Here is a 27,136-nt window from a genome sequence, read left to right as displayed (position 1 = left end):
CAACTTCCCCAGAGTTAAACAGTTGAGTCTTAGCATAGATCATTGAATCGGACAGGACCATTAGCATCTCTCTCAAAAAAATGACCAAAGAGTTTCGATATTTTTCCTATTTAAAACTTGACTCTTCTGTAGTTACATCGTGAACTTAGACCGACGGAAAATGAAAAGCTGCAATTTTCTAGGCTGATATGGCTAGGAACTATACTCTCATTCCTGCGTAATAATCAAGAAACTTTGCTGCCGTACCATGAGTCCAGCAGGCGTAATGATATGACGCAGCGCCTGAAAATAGTCCCCAGCTCGGTAACTTCCAACGTGACCGGGACTAAGTTTGTCTAACCTATTAGACCTATTTTCAGGCGCTGCGTCATATCATTACGCCTGCTGGACTCATGGTACGGCAGCAAAGTTTCTTGATTATTACGCAGGAATGAGAGTATAGTTCCTAGCCATATCAGCCTAGAAAATCACAACTTTACATTTTCCGTCGGTCTTAGTACACGATGTAACTACAGAAGAGTCAAGTTTTAAATAGGAAAAAATATCAAAACTCTTTGGTCATTTTTTTGAGAGAGATGCTAATGGTCCTGTCCGATTCAATAAACTATGCTAAGCTATGCTAAAAGTGGTACCGCCAGACCCGGAGATCGGCTGAATGGATTCGAAAACGGTAAAACTCAACTGTTTAACTCTGGGGGAGTTGTAAAATGAGCCTATTTCCAAAAAAGTGGAGTATCCCTTTAAGACAAGGGTTGGGTATCATTTGAATTTTAGCAACTCTGATTCCGATTCTGCTTGTCAATTCCCATTTCAATTCCAGTAAGGTAAATCAAACATATTTATAATGTGTCTTTTGGCAAAACTTTTCGTTGCAGCTGATTTCCATGAAAAAAGCAGCCTAAAGAACACTAACATTTTACTATGGTTTTAGCAAAAAAAAAAAAAAACCTTGACTAACTAATAAAAATTAGGGCTGTCACTTATGTGAAAAAATCCTGTTTGATTTTTGACATAAGTGTTCATTGAATCGATTGTAAAATCGATTTTCCATGTCTAAAGACGTTTCCATTTTAAACGCCAAATATAGGCAAATCCACGGACAACTAAAAGGCATTAGGACGAACGTAAAGAGGGCGCTTAAGACGCGCACAAGTCAGCAATATTCCTGATGATTTATTGCCGTGAAGTTTCGTGCACAATGACAAACAGGAGTGCAACATTCTCGAAAAACAATAAGCAGAGTGGACTGCCATAACATCAATGAAAAACATTACAGCAGGCTTAAACATGGCTGTGTTTACGATTAGAAATGTCAAACCAATTTCGCCTACGTAGGCGATTGTAGCCCGTATACCCCTGTATATGTAGGGCCTATGCATGAGACTGTCTGAATACCAGCAGAATTCACATTTTTTATAGTAAAAAGAAACACATTATACAGAAGTATAATTTGCTGTTATGTGTGTTTGTCAGAGCCTGCAGTTGCTGTATGACGCGCGTTCGCTGCGAGCGTATCGTGACGAGCTGGACGCGCTCTGAGAAGGCCGTTAAAATCGATTCCCTATTTTCATTTTCGTGTTGGTTGGTCCGATCGATTGTGCAATCAATTTTCGAACGTAAAGTGACAGCCCTAATAAAAATGTCAAACATTATTAAAGAATTGGGTTCTCTTTCGCATCTTCTTGCGATTGAAAAGGTTTTTAAATCACATTAAAACACGCTCACAAAATCAATAAGCGAAAAACAGTTTTAATTTTAACCGATTCCAATTTAGAAGTAATGGCAGCTGAAAACAATTATTATGAATTGTAATATTTCTAAATATAATACAAATATTATATTTTGTGTATAACATATATTATTATTTCATTATTAACTCAAATATTAATATTATTAAATATACACTTTTAATGGCCTGTTTTTTATGAATTATGCAAAAACACTTCGAATCAGTACAAATAACTCGATGAATCCATCAGTTCGGTTATTGAACCAACATTTGACACACTTACTAAGTTTAAGTTTCTAAGACAAAGTGTAATTAAAGATTAAAGAGTTTTGCTGTGATAAATGGTATTTAAATTTTTTTTAATTTTTTTTAAAATAGTACTAAAAATAGACGCACTGTGTGGAAGGAGTGCCCCTTGCTTCAAAACAGAAATCCGTAAGCAACAAAGGGGAGAAATACCAAAAGACAAGGACATGGAAGTGAAATGCAAGGTAAATGCATGCCGTCCGTCCTAAGATCTGTGTGAGATCAAGGGCTGAGGGAGGTGAAGTACGACCTCAGAACGGGCTACCCTGTTCCTGCAGAGAGCCCTGAGCACAGAATGTCTCATTCCTGTTTCCTAGTCACACAGCAAGGTCTCCAAGCACACTGCAACAACACAGGCTGCGAGGTTGTTTTTCACTGGCACTGAGCACACACTCACAAATCACAATGAGGGCAGGGCAGCAGCCAAAACACAAAGGTGCCGCGTGTGGTTACTCTCTGGAAAATGCCAACGCTGCATTACAAGCATTGAACCTGACAACAATGAAGGAAGATTTGAAACACGTTCAATATCTCAACAGCTGGAGTGTGGCATAAGATATCGACTTACCTTAATTTCTCAGATTCCGCCTTGATTTCCTCTGGAAAAGAAAAAAAGAAAACAGTCACAGGAGTGTAGTAAACAATAAATAAATAAATAAACTAGCACCCCATAGGGACTAATGCGGTTGAATTGAAAGCAGCTTTAAACACAGACTTAATCAGACGGTTGACTTGTTTACTGTCTACTGCCAGGGAAACACAAGTTCAAGAGAAGCTTAAGATACAATATAGCATTATGCAAATATGTGTGGTCTTAAAAAGAATAGAATCTATCTATCTATCTATCTATCTATCTATCTATCTATCTATCTATCTATCTATCTATCTATCTATCCAATATCTATCTATCCAATATCTATCCATCCAATATCTATCCATCCAATATCTATCCATCTATCCATCCATCCATCCATCCATCCATCCATCCATCCATCCATCCATCCATCCATCCATCTAATATCTATCCATCTATCTAATATCTATCTATCTAATATCTATCTAATATCTATCTATCTATCTATCTATCTATCTATCTATCTATCTATCTATCTATCTATCTATCTATCTATCTATCTATCTATCTATCCAATATCTATTCATCCATCTATCCATCTAATATCTATCTAACATCTTTCTATATAATATGTAATATCTATCTATCTATCTATCTATCTATCTATCTATCTATCTATCTATCTATCTATCTATCTATCTATCTATCTATCTATCTATCTATCTATCTATCTATCTATATCTTTCTATATAATATCTAATATCTATCCATCCATCCATCTAATATCCATCTATCCATCCATCCATCTAATATCTATCCATCTATCTAATATCTATCCATCTATCTAATATCTATCCATCTAATATCTATCCATCTATCTATCTATCCATCTATCTATCTATCTATCTATCTATCTATCTATCTATCTATCTATCTATCTATCTAATATCTATCCATCTATCTATCATCTATCTATCCATCTATCTATCCATCTATCTATCTATCCATCTATCTATCCATCCATCTAATATCCATCTATCTATCCATCCATCCAATATCCATCTATCCATCCATCTAATATCCATCTATCTATCCATCCATCCATCTAATATCCATCTATCCATCCATCTAATATCCATCCATCTAATATCTATCTATCCATCCATCTAATATCCATCCATCTCTATCCATCTATCCATCTATCTATCTTTCTTTCTTTCTAATATCTATCTATCTAATATCCATCCATCCATCCATCCATCCTAGTATTGGTAGTTGAAGGCATAATAAAATCAACCAAAAAAATGTAATAATCCAAAAAACGCAAGGGCTCAATCAATGACACCAAACACAAAGACAGCTCCTTCATTTACATGACTACCAGAACATCCTTCTGTCGAGAGCCATTTTCACTGCTAACACTAAAGAATTTAATTACGTGTGGACCCTTTAACACCTCTTCCTCTGAAACCAGTCATTAACTGCATCAGAATTGCATTCAGAGTGTTGCAAAAATGTACTAACGAGAGGCCCAGAGTCGGAGGTTCTCCCTGCAAACTTCTGAAAGGTTCAACATTACACAAATTAAGCTTTAAATCAGTTTTAACACCTGGATTCATTAGCGTACAAGCACTTTGCGCCGACACGCGTTAGTCGTGCAGCTACTCACAGGTCAGAAAATCTGACTTCAATCTGTGCTGGTGTCTAGAAAGTAGTTTGGATTGAATTTGTTTATTTTGAACAAGCGCCTCTGGTCTCAGCGAGCAGCTGCAGTCATGAATGACTAAGTGCTCGGCACGGGAACAATGTAATACTGTAGAAAGAGCACTCTCCTTCCTCCTCTCGGCAGTAAACAATGACGAGTATAGCAGCATAATGACATCTACACGCTCTGCTGACAGACAGCCCTCCAACACACTAAACTGCCTACGAACATGGACAGAATATTGAGCGCTGGTGTCTGCTTACACTCAGATCATTCTCCATCACTCTCTGCGAGTGTTTCCAAAAATATTAGGGATATACAGTAGCTGGAACCATACTGCAATATTAGCTATATTTAGCATTTTATATTAATTTAGCAGTAGTGGTCTAAATAAACTTTGAAAGCAAAGAGCTAACATTAGTAACTTTTCCCAATTTACACACAGCCAGGTTCAAAATCGAGATTGCTCACATTGGACTACTAGTTGAAGTTGGTTCAACTAGCTGAATATTGACGTCGGCTAGTTTATAAATGCATTACTTATTTCTTGTTTTGATAGTTTTACCAAGGTACCAAAATTGATCTTGCTAGGGGTTTTCGGATGTGCTTCCTTGAGAAAATGTTTATTTCCTTATGTGCTTTTTATGATGTTTGAACTGAAGGCCAAATAAAATGGATAACATAGCTTTTAAAACCCTGTCAGTAGGCAGTAGCACAAATTATGCCAATATCTGTTCTTCCCCTCTCATCTCCACCTTCACCTTTTCTTTTTCTCTCAGTCTCCTTATCTTGCCCTGTATTTCTTTCCTCCCCAAAGCTGAGCTTTGATCGATACGTGTTCGTCAGTGTCAGTGAAGAAAGTAAACATAGGGTCAACTGATATTTATGTTTTATAAATCATTTTTAGACAATTAAGTTAATTTACAGAAGGCTAGGCTATACCAGGAAAGCTAGGTAAATAAGTTTACTAAAGGGGTCCTACTATTAATTTTCACTTTTTCAACTTTAGTTAGTGTGTAATGTTGCTGTTTGAGCATAAAAAAAGATCTGCAAGGTTACAAAGCTCGAAGTCCACTCCGAAGGGAGACAGTGTTCCCATACATTGATTTATTTGTGTCCGCCCGTCACAATATCAACATTGACCGTCACAAATAGATTTCAGTGCTTTCCATTCATTAAGTAGACTGTGGCGGCAAGACAAAATCAACGCTTCATAAAAGGGCATAGTAGGACCCCTTTAAAGTAATTCACAATATGTACACATTCATTATTAATCCTATGCCTAATATGATGAAAACGGTTTCCTCAATTGTCCTTGTCTCGTCACATTGACCGTTACGAATTAAATGAAATGTTTCATGTAAATCATAGCTATAATTTCAATAAAAAATGGCATAATGAGACAACAGTTTATTAGTTTGCATCCCTGATTATTTATGTGGGACATTTCTATCGTAGGCAGCCGGCAATATTAAACGTTTTGTTTAGCTACATCTTATTTCGCATTTTATGGCCGTTTACTAAACATAAAGCCCACCTACTTTAATTTGATTGGTCATCTCGAGCATTTTTACATTGATGAGCAGTGTTAGACAGCTGAGGGAGCTCAGATGAGAAGGGCGGTTATCCTGGCGTTGTGCAATATTCATGCGGCACCAAAGTAGAGTTAATATTATGCAATTATTTCACAACTTTTATTATTTACACTGCGGAAAAAATACTGACCTCAGGGAACTCAATGGTGGGTACGGCGGCGGCCCCATGATGGGGCCTAAAAGGTTGTATACATATGAAGCGCCTGACAGAACCCTTTAAGGTTCTATGTAGAACCTTTTCTTCTATGAGCTTGGTTTACTGTGTAGTTTAGGTCTCTGACTGGATTGATTAAACTAAAGTAGCTGTAGTCAATGGGTTCACCACCGCAGTGCAGGATGTAGATCGTTTAATCAGTTTTAGTGGTAGACTGTCCCTGGTGAAACATGGAAACCATAGCAACATGATAATTTCGCAGAGAGCCACAACATGTATTGTGTTACCTGAAATTTACATTACTCAAAACACCCTTGGTCTAAATTTATCCTTTCAATCTATTGCATTAGGTCCATTCAATGCACTTATTTTTCTAATCTTCAGAGAAAGCAGTGAACTGACCTTGAGAAAGGCTTTGAGCTTGAGCAAACAAATCAAGGAAAACAAATCACGATCTCCACATCACAGCTGAATTGTAAAGGGAAACCTTACAGAAAAGCATCCCATCTAGAGGTCCCACCAAAATTAAAGGCTTTTTGGCTTTGTAGCAAAAGTATGAACTGCTTTATGAACATAATTTTAATTATGTAATCAAATAATTGTATTAATCACATTTCAGAAATGTGTTGTATTGTGACACTGAATATACGGGAATGCAGTCACTCATTATGCATTAATTAAACAGTATTAATACAAAATGTATAAATCTTGTGTGTCATTGAATAAACAGGAATTTAGTCAACCATAATCCATATTTTTACATTTTTATACTACAAATGCCAAAGTCTTGATAGTTTGGCAGTCTCTTATCTTCACCAATTTATTTGATTAAAAAAATACAATAAAAGCAGTAACAATATTGCTACAATTTAAAATAACTGGTTTCTATTTTAATACATTTCAAAATGTTATGTATTCCTGTGATGACAAAGCTGAATTTTAAACATCATTACTCCAGAGTCACATGATCCTTCTGAAATCATTAGAATATGCTGATTTGCTGCTCGAGAAACATTTCGTATTATTACCCATGCTGAAAACATGGTTTTCCTTTGATTGTGGAATAATACAAATAATAAAATTAATATTTTATGGTGGAAACAGTGATGCATTTCTTTTTCAGGATACTTTGATGAATATAGTTCAATAGAACAGCATTTATCTGAAACAGAAATATTTTGTAACATTTTAAAAGTCTTTACTGTCACTTATGATCAATTTAATCCACCAGAATAAAAGTATTAATTTCTTTCCAAATAAAATAAATAAAATCTTACTGACCCCAAACTGAATGTTAGAGCATATATTCATACAGTAAATAATGAGAGCAGCTGCATAGAACTTAACACTGTCCTACTGTATTTTACATGTATGCCTATTCAACACAGGCACTGTCATGCATTTGTGATCATTATTAAATGTTCGATAATGGACTAAAAATAAGTAAACAGGAATTCAACTTGCAGCCATGCCTGCTTCTTAATCATTAGGCTACATACATCCTAGATCCTTGAGTAGCACAAAACACAGCCTTACTGTACGCCATACTGGTGCATTCAAACAGTTGGCACCATTATGCCCTTGAAACGATGCCAGCGCCCACGCTTTCTGAGCCGACAGTTTGGACAACATATTATGACACTGCATAATTAAGTTTCTTTCGGTTACAATCAGCTTTAAAGGACTGATGAAATCTGACTGTGCCACACAGCGCTCACAATTTCCAAAAGAAAAAGTGTGATAAATAAACCTTCTGTTAACTCCATAGAGTTCATACAGTTCTGGGTCTTGAGGATTTCACTGGAGTTCTGAACCCCTGTCGACTTTAGCAGGGCCTCCAGACCTTCTGTGAATCCCTGGACTGGGACACACGGCATTCCACATAGCCATGGGAAAATAAATAGACTCAAGCAGACCTACTGTATTCAGCTGCCAATGAATGAGAACGAGAATGTGTAACACAACAGACAATAAGATTATGCTGAATGTTTATATATATATATATATATAGGGGATGTGTAAAACTACATATTTTCTAAATTAACTAGTCCCCTGAATGACTAGTCAATTAATTAGTCTCACATTAGGCAATGATTGAAAAAATAAGTGTGAGATGTGACAAAATGGCTGAAGTCATCTTTTTGGATGTGCATGGCTGTAGTGGTGCTTTAAACACAAAATTTACCAAATTCCAATACCAAAAACCAAGTATTCACTAATGGTATTTTTATATAATGTTATAACAAACAAAACACCTTTTACTTTATATACAAAACTATCCTTTAGTACTGATACACATCATTATCCAATGAGGCATGCAGTAGGAGGTAGTTTTATTTTACCTATAGTGAAAACCAAATCAATTCAACGTTCAGTTAGGTACAGAGCGATGTGTGAATGGAACTCTCTCCCGAATATTATCAAACAACAAAACACTCTGTATGGTTTCAAAACATCACTTAAGAAATATTACCTTCAAAGAAATTTAAATAGTTAATATTAATTTAAGGAAATACTGTTATAGGGTTCTTAGTTGTCTTATTTTTTATATAGATCTATTAGGAGTAGTGACATTTTATTTTTATTTATGTTTATTTATTTATTTATTTATTATTTTTTGTGATTAATGGCGTTAACTGTACAATATGTATTTTCAAATGTTGTGTAATGTCTTGTGCGTATGTGTTTAATGTGATGTCATGAATTGTATTGACACATGGTAGATTGTAGGACCCCAGGAAGAATAGCTTTTAGCTTATGCTGAAGCTAATGGGGATCCAAATAAAACAAAAAAACAAACAAACAAACAAACAAACCAAACTGCCTTTTTCTCATGGTCACATTCACATGGTCACATGGTAAAGCATCTGTGAGTGAATGTTACAGAAACAGTTGTGATTTACGATAAAATAAACACTCAAAACCACCAGTATGAATTATGTATTAGCTCGGGATGCGCTTGAAGGCAGCTCGGCGATAATCTTGCTCTAAGGACAAACACATTTAAAAAAAAATTTTTTTATATATTGTCAAACTATGATACTACAATCACCTAAACTGCACAGAGCCACGATTCACTCCAGTCCAAGCAATGACACTAACATAATGAATCTAAACCAAACCTGTAACAAAATAATTGATGTAGCAGGGCTCTAGGATGACTGCGTTCGTTCACTCTGGGTGATTACCAAGTGATTGAGTCGCTGATGGTACGATTACAATCTCCTTACTGAGCCTGTTTTATCCAAATAAATGAAAAATAAAACAATGAAAAAAGTAAAACCAATCATTTTAAATGCTACAAGTGAATTTAGGCATCACAACATTATAATGCACAGTATGAAAAATACATATTCAATTTAAGATTTGATCAAAATTACATTTAACAGTGTTATTAAATAAGGTAATCTAAATATAAAAAAAGCACCATATAAATATTTTTAATAGTATCTCATAATTTGGCAGCAGGTATATTACGCTGCTGTCACTTTAAGACCTGACGCACGGATCCATTATAATATTACACACTATTACACATCTCAATTGTTTATGTTCAACATAACTGACTGTGTTTACATGAATACTCGCCAAGTCCGCCATTTTACCTTATTTTGTGTGTGTTTGACTGTTTAAGCACAATAAGCAGTGTGAAAGAACTCAATTTAGTACTGAGAGGCGGCTTTATGTGTGCGCACTTTGGGTGCGAGTAAAATTTGTATGAATGAGTAAAATTATGCGCAATACGCACACCGGAATTCAAGCCCTGTAACACCAACAATATTCATCCGGAGCAAATGAAACGAGTGAGTGAGGGGAGGCGGGTTTGTGTGTCAACTCACTATCGGAGAGATGAGAGAGTGAGAAAGCGCAGCTGATATTGTGCATCTATTCTGCGGAAAATGAGTATTGGAAGCGTTTCAGATATTGGTATCTAAAAATATATTTTCGACAACACTATATTGCACTTAGTTTATCATTTCAGTTGCCTTTTTAAAAAACTCTAATTGAAAAATGGATATATTATACATACAATTCAACTCACCAAAGTGCTGAAATCCATCCGCATTTGGCAGGTGTTAATGTCAAGCCCTGCCTATAAATACAGATAAAAAAAATCTCTGCTGAAAACCAATATGGTACAGTCAGTGCTATTTTAGTATTTATTATGTAATATTTTAGAATTTATTAATATTTTGTATTAGCTTTTATTTTTATATTTTCCATTTTCATTTCCATTTTTAGTTGAAGTTTTAATTTGATGTGCTTGTCATTCTATATAGCTTTATTTTGTTTTAAGTCATTTTAATACTTAAACTTATTTCAAATTTTCATAACGTTTTTCATCTATTTCATCATTTATTTTATTTCAGCTTTATTTGGATTACATAAAACTACTTTTAGTTAGGGCTGGGACGGTATGGATTTTTTCTTACCGCGGTTGAAAAGCAAGAAATTCCCGCGGTATTGCGGTAAACCGCTTGCCGTGCACTCGCCGCGACTCCGCGAGGGTTGACAAACGCGGTCTTCACGTGAGAGAATTGTGTTAAATAAGCACGTGCAATTAAAAGCTGAGGTCCTGCTTTTGGGGCTTCAAATTATAGGCTATAAGACATTTGGAATATAATTGGGAGTCTGCACAGGGTGTTTATTTTGAAATTGACTTTTTTTATTTTTATTATTTACGGTGCGGCTTGGACGCGGCGTCCGTCGAAAATAGACTAGGCGCCTATCTTTAGCGAAGCGCCGCGTCGTGGCTGGTGTAAACACAAGCATTGACTAATGTTCATGGGCGCGATCAGCTCCGGTAGCTGCGTCGCAGCCGTAACGCGCCACAGAGTGTAACCCCTTATGGTGAATAGCCTACGAATGGAATGTTATTATGTGTCATGGAACATTGCGCTCCCCATCTTGCGAAAGGTCGGATTTGCTCCATCTTTTGATAAGTTTTGTTTAGAACACCTTGAATCCATGTAAGACACAATGTTATTAGACACAATCCATGTCATAAGACACAACGTGAACACATGTGAAGGCCAGTGTTTATTTTTTATTTATTTTTTTTGCGGTGATGACGGTGACGAGCTCAGACCCGCGGTAGGCGTCACGTGACCGCGGTGATGCGGTAACCGTCCCAGCCCTACTTTTAGTTTTAGTTTACAATTACAGCCCTAGTAGCAATATATCATCCCAAGAGTGAAGACAGAAAACAATAGGCTTCAAACTCACATCGCCAACTTGTGCATCAAGGCTCAACTTGTTGGGCCACGTGTGTCAACCGTTAGGCTACGGATCTAACATTAAAGGAAATCTTTGCTTAAAGGGTAACTCTCCACAAAATTGAACCTAGGCTCTTTTTGTTAATCTACCCGAGTCAAACTTTCGTGTAAAAGCATATTAGAATGGAAACTTTTAAGATTGACCGTATTTTCGTTTTAGGTCAAAATGCCTTTTGAATGGAAGTGCTTGGGGCACTACTATGATAGCATCAAAATCGCTATTTTTAAAACACTAAGGAGGCTCGACACTACATGAAACTGTGCTCGAAGTATCACCAGGAACTCTACACGTGAACTTGAGCATTGACTACATTGTTTGTGTACACAAAGTTTACTAAGAGAAAGGTTTTGTCGATCTCCGAATGCAACGTAACATGAGGAGAGTAAAGATGGAAAGCTCCTAAAGCTTGTTTCCACATAAATTCACGGATAATTTTGTATCTAAGTTATCAGGCTTTTCATTGAAATTACAAGTTCATGACATTTCCTCATATGGAGTCAGTTCATTACGTTGCATTCGGAGATCGACTACTTTTGACTGACAAAATTCCAGCCACCGGAAACACTAACTGATAAAGTAAGTCGAACAAAACCTTTCTTTTTAGTAAAGTTTGTGTAAACAAACAATGTAGTCAATGCTCAAGTTCATGTGTAGAGCCCCTGGTGATACTTCGAGCACAGTTTTATGTTGTGTCGAGCCTTCTTAGTGTTTTAAAAATAGCGATTTTGATGCTATCACAGAAGTGTCCCATGCACTTCCATTCAAAAGGCATTTTGGCATCAAAATTTGTCAAAAGGCATCATTAAAATTATGGTCAATCTTAAAAGTGGTGTTTCCATTCTAATTATGCTTTTACACGAAAGTTCGCCTCAGGTAGATTAACAAAAAGAGCCTAGGTTCAATTTTGGCGAGAGTTACCCTTTAAACAGAAAACTGAGGGACAGACTGTTTGGTCAGGAATGTTGGGAACAAATTGTCAAAAGAAGTTCTACCTGAGAATATAGGCGATCAACTCCGGAGGTGTCAGTCGCAACTCTAATGAAGCAGACATTGCTTTACTTTCACTTATGGTGCAAATGGTGGGCTGAAAGCATGCCGTGACATGTCACTCCGTACAGCTACACCATGGGGAGCTTCACTCAGCAGGACGGCAGAAAGCCCCAAACGTTGACAGTATCTCTCCTTCACACTGGCAATAATTGCAGTGGAGCTCTGTAATTGCATATATCTATTTCGCTCTCAATCTCGATTGCAAAAGTCAAATATGTATATACTTGCTTAATGGCATCCTGCTTTGGTGTTTTAGACAACAGCATGGTGGGAATGAGATGATTGCTCTGAGACACCCTCACCTGGGCAAACAACTTACTGAGATAATTCCGTCTCCAGCTGCCGGGAGAGGTTTGTTCCATCAATTAAGCAAAAAGCAGAAAGGATGGTGTTGTGTTTTGCTGAACACACACACTGCAGCTCCATCGCTGAGGAAAGATAAACAGTAGGGGTCCTTCGGGAGTTCTGCAGCACACCATGTGATCAACACCAAGGCAACACGTGCACACTAATGCAACAACTGCAGTCTACAAGACAAATCAATCAGAAGCCGTTTGGATAGCCAGAGGGTGTCTGTGTGAATGGAGACCAAGTTGGGGTCTCATTGAAGCGTTGTTCTCCTCCTCCTTCATTCTTTCTCGAGTGGAATCATTCTGGATACATCCAAGCGCTTCTTTCACAAGATGTCTGGGACTTTCATGTCCCTCTGGCTCTTAGAAAACTTTGCCTACTTGATCTCCTCCAGTTAAAGAGCAGGGTAGATTTGACACATTCCCAGATTCAGCTCTGAAAGAGAGGCTTGCCGGGACTGATCCTTACCTAGTTTTTGTGCCCGATTAGGAGCACAAATAGTCAGTCATAAATGTGTTTAAAAGAGGTGACATTTACCAAAACCAAGCTTCCCAACCAACCCCAATCCCATTCTCAACGGTGACTGCTGATACCCGAGAGCAGTAATGTGTTTTTTCCTTCACTCCTACAGATGAATTACCATTTCAAAGCACACACATTCAAGCCGCGATGGCACATTTGACAACCAGAGAAAATATTTAAACGAACTCTTGCCATACACACCTAGTATTTTTGTTGCATCCCCCTGGTTAGGATTGGGAAGCTTCTGTGCATGGGGACGTGGCAGAGAAGTTTAGGAATCAGAATGCACTACTTCTTATTGGCAGGTCTGCATTTACAACACCTGAATGTGTTGCAGAACTAACAGCATGGCAAATTGCAGGGCTCTGTGTTTGTTTGTTAAGCATGTGACCTTGTAAAATTAAGCTTTTTTTTAAAATGGTCATTAATTAAAAACCTTTAGAGTGTACGCATCTGTACCTTATCTAGTCTAAAAGATTAGACAATCAAAAAAGAATAAATTTAGGGTGAGGACTTTGTTCTATGCATTGGTTGTTGATTGGATTTTGAGATGTGGGCATTGCAGTCAAAAATGGAGGAACATGAACACTAGTTTGTCTGGACGGATTTAAGCAAATTAAGTGATTGGTTCTGTGCATATGTCACCTGACAGAAGTCTGTCGTTTTCACCAAAAGAACCAATAATGACTTTTGATTAAAATAAGGTTACAAAAAATGGATGGATGGATGGATGGATGGATGGATGGATGGATGGATGGAAACAAGAAGGTGCATTTTAAGGTAACAGTATGTGCCCTTTAGGGCTAAGTAAGGTTCATTATTAGGTGAGGTTTTGTGTGAACACAACCATGTAGACAAACTTGTTTTTGTTGATTGATTCTGCACCTTAAAATAGGGCCTGAACAGTAACAAGCCTGAAGATTTTCTCACCTGGGCTGTCCTCCACCTGTCAGTAAAGTTTTAAGTATTATTAACCATAAAAGGTACTGAGCCTGCTAAATGGAATGCCTGAGAACCATTTGAGTGTGAGCATTTAAAGATTAGATCGAGTTTGTCACTAGAATAATGCTGTTTAAACATGAAACATACGCTATACAAGTACATGAATGTAATTATATATTAAATAACAGTCTTTCTCCAGTATGCCTATGGACTGCATTCTTACAATGCATTGCCATTTATGTCTGCGTACTTGAATAGATTATTGTAGCCAAAATGCTGCATCTAGTTAACCAGCCATGGTTTCTGAGATAAAAAGAGAAAACGGTTATCGGTTTCTGCTTCCAAACCAATGAAATTGGTCACTTGAACCTGACTGACATTTTTTTTAGAAGGCATATACTCACACAAGACCAGGTAGCCTTCAACTGTTTAATTTGGCACTGGTTCCTTGATAAAAGTATCATGAAGGCCTTCTGTCAGTATATGGATGGTAAACTACATCAGAGATAAATTTGCATAATGTATCTATTTAGCCCACAGTTGAAGTATCAAGCATCTGCCCACCAAACACACACAAATCATCTCTCACACATGAACACAAACTCTTCCAAAAAGCAGAGCCCCAATGGAGAAAGGGGAGGCAGTACGCTCCCTTTCACCCAGAGAGATAAACACCCGGCTCAGGTCCTCTGTGCTTGAGGAGGGAGCACTGAGCCATTGACAGTTGCATTGTATAGGAGAAAGAGAAAATACCCAGCTGTAATTAAATTTAAGCTCTGCACGGGAAATGCCGAGGGAGGTTGTCTGGACAACGCAATATATGGGGTGTGAGGGTAGACCTGGTGTAGCCCTGCCAACTAATCACACCAACACTGTGACAACAAGTGCATGCGTGTGTGTAACCACATGGATTCATTCCACAGGTTAACCAGAGACAAAAAGAGCACTGTGAATGTGGTTCCTGCTACAAAACAATGAAATTCATTCACCCAACACATTTTTAGTTGGCGTTTAGATAAGATGCGCTCTTGCATTTGCCACATTTAAAATGATGATTGAGACAGAAATCGAATTTTTAAATTCACCATTTATTGTTATCGGCCAACATATGTAAATAATTAACAATAGTGATACAATATAGTAGCAATATATAATAAATAGTGACAATATTTCGGGCATCCAAGACCAAGTCTGAACTATTTGAATGGGGAAATCCGAAAATCTCAAAAACTGCTTGCCGAGCGCACAACTGAGTAACATATTTCAAATCAAAATCAGCAACAAAATCTGACATGAACGGTCTTATAAATGTCACATATGCCATTTCAGTTTTACAGAGCGTGCGTGATTTTCAGCATGCCCAGGAGCCGCCAACATTGGGGAACATTAACAGCGCGACAAATGTACGTATTCCACGCAAATCGACTGATTTAAAATGCTGATTCATCCAGTAATGAAACAAGTAAAGTCTTTATCAGTAAGTCATTGAATCATTCATTCCAATTTTGTTTAAATTCATTCAAATTAATTAAATATTTTAAAATAGACTGCAACTATTAACATGTTGTAAGAAAAATGTTATTTCGTTTAGTTGTCTGTTCAGAATTATGGGAGAATCATGATCTCTATAAAAAAAAAATAAAAAAAAAGTGATTCTCAATTTATCAAGAATCACACAGCTCTACTGCATCTATTTCATGCACACAACGTGAATAGGCTACAACAGGTAAGCATGTCAGCAGTGTGGAGACACTTCACCATGACCAAAAATGTTGCTAGAGTAGAAATATGTCAAATTTGTTCAGCTCAAATATTAAGAGGCCGCTCGCTCCTGACAAAATTAACTTATCCCTTGAATTCACTTATCAAATGAATTAATGTATTACCTGACTACACGACACCCTGAACAACATAAATAGTTAAATTACCCAATTATCTAAAGTAAATTAACAAAACTTTATGAAAACTTTTATTTTGGTTTCCGTGTTTTGACTAATTACCAGGTTAATGTGTTGACCAGAATTGTAACTGATCCTACAACCAAAACACATCAATTATTTTCTTTCTACAAAACGTGATTTGTTACAGTGGCATTTTGGGTGGTACCTTGCAATGGTCGTCTATCCCTCACAAAAGTCAACAATTAAAAACTCAAGTCATCAAAAGGACCAAAAAAAAGCACATCCTTACTCTAGGGTGATATATTAACCTAGAGTGACCATAACTACCTACTCCTCAATGTAACTGCAGAATGATCTCAAACACACTAAAAGATTCTGGACAGAAATGGGTGGTCAAATGGTATTGTCTCTTATTAGCTTGAGGCAGAATTATGATTAATTCAGCACCTGTCAGAGGCTGAATGAGACACTGCTACTGAAAGATGATGCATTATTTACAAAGCCCAGTAATGAAACAAAGTGTCTGGTAAGAGATCTAAAAGACGCTGAACTATCATCCCAAAACCTGATCTTTTATATAAACGGCTAATTTCATTTGAATGCACTGCATCAACCAGGGCTTTTTATAGGCTGGGTAAAAAAAATATTGATTTCTTGATTTTAATTGATTCTCATTTTTATAAACCGATATTGAATCTTAAATCTTGAAAATCAATCTTTTAGTCTATCCAGTTGATGAATAAATGGAACATTGTAGCGCGTCCAATAAATCACAATAATAAGCTTTGTGCTTTGTTACTTTTGATATGAAACAAAGTCTACTATCCATTTTATCATGAAATTCGAACAATAACAATAATACCATTTTGGCGCTCTTTAATGTGGCATGACAGATCGTGTGACCATAGCGCCTCAGTGAAGCAGCAGCAAAACCACTGGAAAGCAAGCCTGAAACCTTTAGCCAAAAAAGCGTAACGGCTAATGCTAACGCGGCGGGTGTGGCGGTACGCAGGGAAGGAGTCAATAGGCCGTTTTTTAAAATGGATGTCAATGGAGAAGAGGCTTCACTATACTGAATAAACTGCTTTTGTGAGGAAAAAGCATCAGTTAATGAATCGACTTGCCAGTCCGCTAATCCTCAACATGTTTTACGCTAAACAATACTTTTGTTGGGAACTATGCAGATTTTACTATGATAAGAAGGTTATTTCATAAGAAAAGGCAGAGAAGGGAATGTCGCGACAGGCAAGACTCATTTACGGCATTATCGTAGTATATTATTAGTAATATTGAGAGATATCGTATATTGTCTGAAGAAAGTAAAAAATACAGATGTTTTCTTTCTTTGGCTTTCAGATTTTACCAGTAATAAGACTTGAATTGTAATGACTATTATAACTGCATGTATGCATATGACGCTGATATTATGCATTTTAACGAATAAAGAGAAAATGAATCATTTAATTATAAATATTGTGTTGTTTAATGAAAATAAAAAAAGTTTTCTTTCTATCACTTCCAGGTTAGACTTGTATTGTAATGATGTATGACTGCTGTGTGCCTAATGATAAGGCTTTTTAACGAATGAAGGTAAAAAATACATGTAGCCTAATTCTAATGAATTAAATTACAATTAAGTTTTTAGTGTAATATTAAATGTCGTTTTTATGAACTTTACAGCTAATAGAGATAATCACACTCTTTTATTCCACAGTGAAGCACATTACACAAACACCGCAGTCCTCCTACTGAACGTTTACTAGCGATAACATGAAATATAGAACATTACTTCACAAGACCAACGCGCTAATCCACAAGAAACTAATTAAAGTAAACTGTAACTGACTGTCATAAAACTTGACCAGCGGACACTGACTTCACTGCCATTACACGATAGGCTGAGGTGCCTCACATGGTGATCCAAGTTAGCCATTACGCTTTCCCCAATGTTAAAACCCCAGACCCTCTCATCTCCCCAATCTCTGGCAGCAGCGTAAAGCGCACGTGAACTGATCATCTCTTCCTCTTTACTACTAGTTTCAGCAGTACATAAACATGAATGAACATCAGAAGGTATGTTAAAAGATACAGTACAAAATACAGATGTCCGTATCATGTCTCATGTAATCGATCAATCAGCGTTTCAAGTCAACCGCGGAAAGACGTCAATAAAACAGCTTGTAATATATCATGTAATGTTACATGTCATTTACATCAAAAAACCCATTCAGTGACCATAAACTCAATAGTCAGCTAGAAAAATTAACTCTAGAGGTCTAGCAAATATAGGCCTATGCATTACATTACATATTCATTACATATTTTTGAATATTCTTCAATATTCAATGTAGGCCTATATTTGGAGAAAAAAAAAATCCATCCAGTTTTTATGACAGCCACCAATCAAATTTCAAAAAACGAATTGGAGTAGAAACATAATGATGTTTTTATTAGAAAAACTGCCTTATGTGTAATTGTGTGTAGTGTTTTTATACAAATCAGTTCATTTTAACCATCAATATTACAGTAATGTAGTACCATCAGCATTAGTTGAGATAGTTTTTTCTAGGGATGCACCGATCCGATACTCAGTATCGGTATCGGCTCCGATACTGCCATTTTTGCCGGATCGGGTATCGGTCAGATGAGGCCGATCCAAATCCGATATTGTGCGTATACTATTCAGTGTTATTGTTAAGCTCCACAAAAGGCACACAAACATTATAAAGCACCATACGTTTTCGAGCACAATATTATAAGTGTTCTGAAGCCATTATATAGTATAATGTGAGATATAAATTAATATTTAAGTTGTTAAATTCAAGGTAAACGTTTACCTCAGCTCCGGCTGTCAATCATTCTTCATTCAGCACTCAAACAGCGCGTCGCGTTCGGTCACGACAGTTAACACGATGAAACTCTCTCCAAGATGATTCAATGTTACTATTATTATACTTGATCTGTAGATAAAGGTCTATGGTTTCGCATAAAACAACTTTATCTTGCTGGACTTTATTGCTATACCTTAATCATGTTACTTTCTACCGGGTGTCTGTTAGATCACAACACTGCAGTAAAGTCAGAGCACTATTTCTTCTTCACGCGCACAGTAACTGAAATTTAAAACTGTTAAAAGAAAATGCTGAATAGACAATTGCATAGATAGATACTGTATAATACACTACGCATCAATATGTATTTTCTTTGTGCTTTAAACTTTCCAAACTCGACGCGCAGCGAGCTGTGATTCATGTTTTATTGGAGCCTTTCATATCATAATACAGGGACGCAATGAAAGATTATCAATAGCCGTTCTTGTTCTGTCCTAATCTATTATGTTGCTACCTCATTAAACAGCTGTGCTATACATTAAAAAAATGTCTCAATTTTATAGTAGGATATAAAATAATTGCTATTTTTGATTTTTATCTTGTTTTTCATGAATGTATTTTACAACAATACAAACAGCAATGTGTAAAGTTTTACCAGATTTAGTGTTACACTTATTGTCTCTAATTTGGTCCCCACTAAACGTTTTTTTTTTTTTTTTTCACAAAATGTTCAGATTTTATACAATTATTGTGCACTCGTGATTTTTCTAGACTAAATTTTACTGCTGAATTATACACTAATCTAGTTTATAATAGCATTTATGTCAGATTATGATCATATATTTTTTGTTGTTGTATTTATTTTTTTCAGTTCTTATTATCAGTTCAACACAGAGTTATAGAAATTCTACTTGATTAAAAAAAAACTGCGCTGGTATCGGTACGGATCGGTATCGGCCGATACTCAGAATTTTTGGTATCGGATCGGATCGGTTCTGAAAAAATGGTATCGTTGCATCCCTAGTTTTTTCCTTGAGAAAATTTGCCATGTACTATAAAATAATCGATGTCGAATTTAATCGGAATTGAACCGAATCTCAAGCTTGTGAATCAAAATAGAATCGCGTTGTGAAATTTGTGTCAATCCCCAGCCTTAGTGGTTAGCACAGGTTTCAGGAACGAGAAGAGCGATGTACTCTAGCAGAGTCATCAACCTGTTAAGATAGCATCTTAATAACAGAAATGCTCTATATCTTTTGAGCCTTTCCAGACATCTGTGCAAAGATGCACCCACCATCTTAACAGTAAACCCAGGGCCACAAAAATTTCATTCGTTCACCTCTTTCACCATGTGTCCACAAAGCAACAATACTCACCAGCAGAGCCAGCCCTTGCACATTTAATTCCACCTGCATGTACACATGTGTGGTCATGTGTCCTACAGTACTAAAAAGTTCAAAAGAACAATCTAAGAAAAAAAAATTAATCCATGAAGGAACCAAAGGGATACAAATCTGAGGGCATTTACAGTGGGGAGAAATGCTGTTACAGCATAAAACACACCAAAAATCCACAAGAACACAGTGTGGCAGCTTTTTTTAATGCATTACCCTTAGTCTTAAATGTATATATTGTGCTTCTAAAAGCAACTCAAAAAACAAAAAGCTTTGTTCTGGGCTCTGAACTTCATTTTAACAAGTTTGCTCTTTGTTTTGGGCCATTAAGAAACTTTTTATGATGAATAGAGCAGGTGCCGAGAGGACTCCAAACTGCCTTAAGTGTTAGAAGGCGTGAGCAATATAGACCTTATGTAGCCCCGCCCCTTTTCAGCGCCACGCTCGTTGTCTTTTGTCTTCCGGTCTGTATTTTCACAAAGATCTTGAGTATTTATGAATGAACGGCTCGTTTTAAAATCTTCCCGGTCAACTGACATTTGTTAAGACATCTGCTTTAAACGTTACAATCCTCATGACAACTTTCGTTAACTTTACATTAAGTAAATCCACTTCAAAAGCTAATTACTCCTGGACAGCAATGCCATAGAAATATACAGAGCGACCGCAAAAGCGGAAGTTCAAAGACAATATTTTAAAGTTGGCTGCACACTAGTTTCTGTGGCGCATAAGGTCTATACGATCGGTCTGAAAGCTAAATAATAAATGTGGCCACCTGATCCAACTAGTTACTCTCAGTTTCTTCACAGGTCTCTTGAAAACAATGCCAGTTCATAGAATATTCAAAGTCTACTGAATCACAATTAGCCTATTTGTGATAGTACAGGCTTTAAAAGTAGTGGATGAGCCTGTTGCAAAAAGATTCAGTTTTGAGATTCTGTTCAAAAATAATATTCGAGGAACAAAATCGCAGTTATTTTGCTAATACACTGGAGGGGTCAAAAATGGTCTTTGGTGGTGGCAAACGAACACGGCCATCCACACACACACAAATATATATACACATATACACAGTTTTTATTTTTATGTTTTATTTTGCATTTTATTTAAAGTTGTAGAAACGTTGTGGTGTCTTTTAAATATGTCTGCATAGTTTGTTAATTTTTACTTAAGTTTTAGTCAAACTAAATGAAAATAAGAAATGTTTCCTTGGCAACTGAAATAAGTATTTTATTTCAATTAACGTTTATTTTATTTTAAAATAACGAAAACGTTTTTTTTAGTTTTTAGTTTTTGTTTTAGATGACTATAATAATCCTGATCAGGACAGTGATTTTTTTTTAAAGATAATAAAATAAAAACCTGGGAAAGAATAATTATTTTCGCATTGAAATTCAAACTATTTTACAACACAACCATGTATTTACGCAACATTCCTGACAAAAAGCCTGCAAGACAATTTTTATTTGCACGGGAGCTTGGCAGTTGTTAATTTTGGGCCCTGTAGGGAGCAAAAGAGTGTTGGTCTCGTCTCCATTACGCATTACTGAAATCCTTAATGCACCAAGCGAATCCAAAAAATCTGTATGAAATCATGTGTTAATGACGCCAGTCACGCCACATCCACATCAGACGAGAGTTCAATCTAAGCCCATCAAAATATTCAAGACCTAAATCTGTATGACAAACTAGAGGTTTGTTAAGGTTGATGTGCGGTTAGATAAAAAGGGATCAGACTCAGCCCCGGGGTCTAGTCTATTCAGCCTGAACAGCAGTTTTGCCTGAAAAAAGAAAATGATGAACTTGTTTTACATGTTCCACGAGTATTTATTGCACTTAAGGGGAAAAAAAAAACTCCCCTTATATCTTCTAGGCCAGGGATGTCCAATCCTGCTCCTGGAGGGCCACTGTCCTGCAGAGTTTAGCTCCAACCCCAATTAAACACACCTGAACCAGATAATCAAGGTCTTAATAGGCATTCTAGAAACTTCCAGGAAGGTGTGTTGAGGCAGGCTAGAGCTAAACTCTGCAGGACAGTGGCCCTTCAGGACTGAGTTTGGACACCCCTGTTCTAGGCTGTCATTAGGAAATCAATCTACACATTCAAAAAATATCAACACAAGGAAACATCCACGTATGTCATGACTTCTTTGGCATTATTTAAAGGGATGGTTCATTAAAAATATGAAAATTCTGTCATTACTCACTCACCGTCAATTTGTTCTAAAACTGTACTTTCTTACTTCTGGAAGATATTTAGAAAAAAAGATATTATGAGAAATATTATGACAAAATACACTATATACAACTTCTTCTTTTTTTTTTTTCACACACAATGGAAGACAATGGCAACCAAAACAGTTTGAGGGTGAGTAAATGATGACCGAATTTTCATCTTTAGGTGAACTATCCCTTTAAGTCATCACATGTCTTTTAGCGACACAGAAAAACGTCTTTCCCCAAAGCATACATTTACTTTAGATAAGTAAAAAGTGAACAGTTGGATCAACTTAAAAAAATTACTTCAATTGGTAACACCTAAAGAAATGAAGTTTTCTCAACTTAAATTATCACGTTTTATCGTGAAAAACGTGATAATTTAAGTTGAGAAAACTTCATTTCTTTAGGTGTTACCAATTGAAGTAATTTTTTTAAGTTGATCCAACTGTTCACTTTTTACAGTGTACAGCAGACTATTAAACACTTCAAATGCTCAACATGAAAACAATGCTTGCTGTATGTGCAAAGAATAATATTTCAAACTAGGGTTGGGCAACGATTAATCGTGATTAATCACATCCATAATAAAAGTTTGTGTTTACATATGTGTGTACTGTGTATAATTATTTAGTCTATATAAATACACACATACTGTATGTATGTGTATATTTAAGAAAAATTTGGTATTTATATATAAAATATTCATATATAATATAAATTATGTATAAATATATCTACAGTATATACATGCAAATTTTTCTTAAATATACACATACATATGTGTGTATTTATATATACAAAATAATTATACGCAGTACACACACATATATTATGTAAACACAAACTTTTATTTCGGATGCGATTAATCACGATTAATCGTTGCCCAACCCTATTTCAAACATCTTATTTTAGCGACCCATTTTTTCTGAGACTTCTCGGCAACGCTTATCTCTAGACTCCTTTTACAGAAATACCAAACATTTCCCATGATATAACTTTCTTCCTCAATTTATGTTCACATAGCATTAGGAAGTGAGGGAATGCTACAAATTGTAGATGAAACCAGAGTGCACAGGTTCAACTGGGGCGTGTGAAAAATGAAATGTGGTTCGGCAGGATATCTCAAAGTTCACTGACAGATGCTGTCATAACTCTCTCTGATATCAAAGAAAAAGGCCAAATGCAATCCTAGATATGCAAAATGGACCACAAATCCTGTGCCGTTTAGGAGAAAAGCTCTATATTGTAAAATGACTCACTAGTACGATTAATGCTTTTTCATAAGGGGTACAAACACAACTAATAGGCTAATATTCTTTTAACCATTTACCACCACATTTATTATTCATATGCCCATCTTACAATGTTGTATACATGTATCAGCCATTCATAATCAGTGTAAGCCTGTCTCATCTTTTAAGTAGCCAGAGACCAGATTTGCAAGGATACAGCATGCGCTGGGAACTTTGTCAGTGGTGTAAAAACACAGTTCACTAGATATGATCTAAATTATTCACTAACCAGCACAGAGAGAAATGGTTCAAAGTTTTCCCTATGTTTGTCAAGCGGCATGAAATAGATTAAACTTTCTACCATTACATTTGACTGTGGCTGTCCTTTAGATCTTCATATCTCCTTGTACGTGAATTGAATCACACCCTAAATTTCTCTGAATATGAAAGATGCTCTTATATGTTTCAAAGAAATCAAAGTATCCCAGTCCAATTAAAATCACTGTGCCTAATGTTTTCCAGACTAACACTTTAGAGTAAAAAAAGTAGAAGCGTCTGAACCAATAACACTGCATGCACAATGCATAGTGCATGTGATTCCAGGAGCCTGGAAGCCATTGCTTTCTACCCTCTTTAATAATGCACTGTAATTCAACTTCCACCGTGTATGCATTATTGACCACTGATAATGAGAAATGCATGACAGAGGCAGAGACATTCACCTTATCCCAAACAAACCCTTGCAGACCGGCACAGCCCCTATCCCGCACACAGCACTTCCGTTACGCCCATCGCTAACTAGACTGACTCATTTCAGCGAATCGGTTATTTCAGAAAGTTCGTTCAAATGAACCGATTCATCAACTCGTTTGAGTCATCACTCAAAACAAAAGTGTTCACAAAGCGACCCCGCCAGTTTAACCAGTTATTTTTGTATTGCGAAATAGATACTTAGTCACAAAATACAGCCGCTTATCAATGGACTGTCGAATAAAACATTAGGGTTGAAACAAATGCGCTGGATTGTAGCCGAGTGATTTACAAACGCTTTCCAATCGGCTCAGATGATTCATTCAAAAGAGCCGTTTCAAATGAACAATTCGGCGGAGGCTGTGACTGCAAGGCACAATGATTGCGCATCGTTTCTACACATTTGTATATAGTTTAACCTACATAAGCATATATCCTCGTCTTATTTACAGACAAATTAAGTCATTTTGCGACAACACAAATGCAAACAAGAATCTCCACCTGCGTTTCTCTCCATCTTGCCCAGTCATTGTTGTGATTGGGGGAATGTAGGATAGTGCAAACAGATTTGCGCGAATTTAAAGGATATGACATCTTAGTTTGAATGTTGCAGTGTCGAACAAGAACCTTAGACTGTACGAAAACCTAGAATGTTATTGTAATATGTAATACAGATGGGTCTTTATATTTAATTATATTAAAACATCGTCAATAGCACTTAAATTAATTTGAAGGTCTCATGTTGAATGCTTTTAAAGCACATGGAAGTATCCTATAATTTAATAATTATAGTTATTCTGTGCACCGCCCGAATGATGAAGGGGCTTTTCTGAACCTCCTGTCAAAGAGGAATAACTCGCCCTGTCAGTTCCTGCTTTCCTTTACCTTGTTTCCTCATTCGTGCATGTACTAAATATGATTATGAGAGCATAAAGAGAGCTAATGAGAGCATAAACATCGACATTTCATACTAAAAGAACAGATACAGGTTTGAATCGAGGTGTTTTTCAGGTAGAATGAGAATAACTTCCGCAATGCTGCTGGATTCATGCAGCTCTTCTGAAGCTGCTCCGTTTCTTTACCGGCAGGATTAAAGCCACTTAGCCACACATGCATTTTCTAAAACATCTAAAACACTGCAATGAAGGCATCGAAATCATACTGACCTAGTGCCACCTCACAGGCTTTGCGCAGCTGCGAGTGATGAGCCTTTTTCACCTCCTTGTCGGCCAAGATCTTTTCCAAAGCTCTGGTTAAAAACATGTTTTTCGTCTTTTTGCCTTCATACATGACGCGCTGCGACGGGTGGAGGAAGACCTGTCCCAACGGAGGCTGTATCCGCGATTTTTAGATTCCCGTATGATTGAGTTTTTCTCCGGCGGATGGTGCCCTCAATAGAGAAACATAAATAAAGCCAGAAGGTGGGGTAAATCCCTCAGTTTTCCATCAGCGACCTGCTGCCTGCGCCATGTTGGAAGGAAATGACGTCACGCACGTAGAAACGGCCGCAGTGAGGCAGAGTGAGAGAGTATTAAAAAATAAATAAAGTATAACTAACATTAATTAAATCAGCTTTTTAACATAAAATATAAAAAATAAATAATAATAAATTACTAAATAAAAAAGTAAAAATCAGTTTAGAACTGGTTGTCCGATACGTCATACAAGTAAACTCACTTCCTCGTGGTGCTTGTGGTCAAAGATATAGGCTAGTCATAAATACCTGTGATTATGATGTCTATTAGTTATGAAGCAACTTGTTAGCAATTTATGTTTTGACACAGCTTCAACATTCACGTTTGAGGTATCTACTTATAAATCAAAACCCACTTTAAAAAACAATTGAGGGATACTTTTAGACTACTATTTATAGCTTTTATTTCTATAGAATTTAGCCTAATCAATAAGTGAGTTTTGTTGTAATTCCATGTGTCCCAGATGAGTTTGTTGCAGACATGATTCAGCTAATAAAAAGTCATTAGGACATTTACATTGAATAATACTAAAACTAATTAAAGTTTTTGCACATATTAATAAAATGTAATTGATTACATTACAGTGTTTTTTTTTTATTGCTGTCTACTGCAGTCCATTAAGTTTTAAATGATCTAAACTTCATTGCGATGATGATAACATTACAATAGGCTATAATTACAAAATATAACACTATTGACAACATGCCATTTAGGTCCTTCTGTCGGGTACATATACCCCAAAGTTATAATTTTTGTCTTTTCACATTAATGTGTCCACAAATGCTGGATTAAAAAATAAACACACACACAAATGATATTCAAAATAACACAATGTCAAATTGCTATTTTCTAGAGACACAAAATACATCAATTAACCTCAAAACTGAATTTGTTATTAAATCCTGCTATTTGCTGGACATGAAAAAATAACTGACCTTCATATCCTTCAACAGTAAAAAAACAACAACAATATATATCTATAAATATATCTTACATGCTTTTTATTTATCCTTTGTTTTTTCCACACTGGTTTTAAGGGAGATTACTGAGTCAACCCCCTCTGTAACGAGAAACACTGCTCTTCATCAAGCAAAGCCACTGTTTGTTTTTAGCTCTCCGGGATGAGTA

The 27,136-nt window shown here is 36.4% G+C and overlaps 1 protein-coding gene across 2 annotated transcripts in view; it reads right to left on the bottom strand.

Moving 5' to 3' along the window:
• The window catches only part of arfgef1 (ADP-ribosylation factor guanine nucleotide-exchange factor 1 (brefeldin A-inhibited)), a 61,236-nt gene extending 35,196 nt beyond the window's left edge, over positions 1-26,040 (bottom strand). The window contains exons 1-2 of one of the 2 annotated variants that reach the window (XM_084398263.1): positions 25,700-26,040; positions 2,604-2,634 (exon numbers count right to left, since the gene is read on the bottom strand). In XM_084398263.1, coding sequence (XP_084254389.1) covers positions 2,604-2,634; positions 25,700-25,823 — 155 coding nt within the window. In that variant the 5' untranslated portion in view covers positions 25,824-26,040. The remainder of the gene's footprint in view (positions 1-2,603; positions 2,635-25,699) is intronic. The other variant, XM_084398262.1, reaches the window with a different exon arrangement.
• Positions 26,041-27,136: the final 1,096 nt, after the last annotated feature.

The sequence above is a fragment of the Rutilus rutilus genome (genome assembly GCF_951802725.1).
Source record: "Rutilus rutilus genome assembly, chromosome: 24".
Lineage (NCBI taxonomy): Eukaryota > Metazoa > Chordata > Actinopteri > Cypriniformes > Leuciscidae > Rutilus > Rutilus rutilus.
This window is presented reverse-complemented; position numbering and strand designations above follow the sequence as displayed.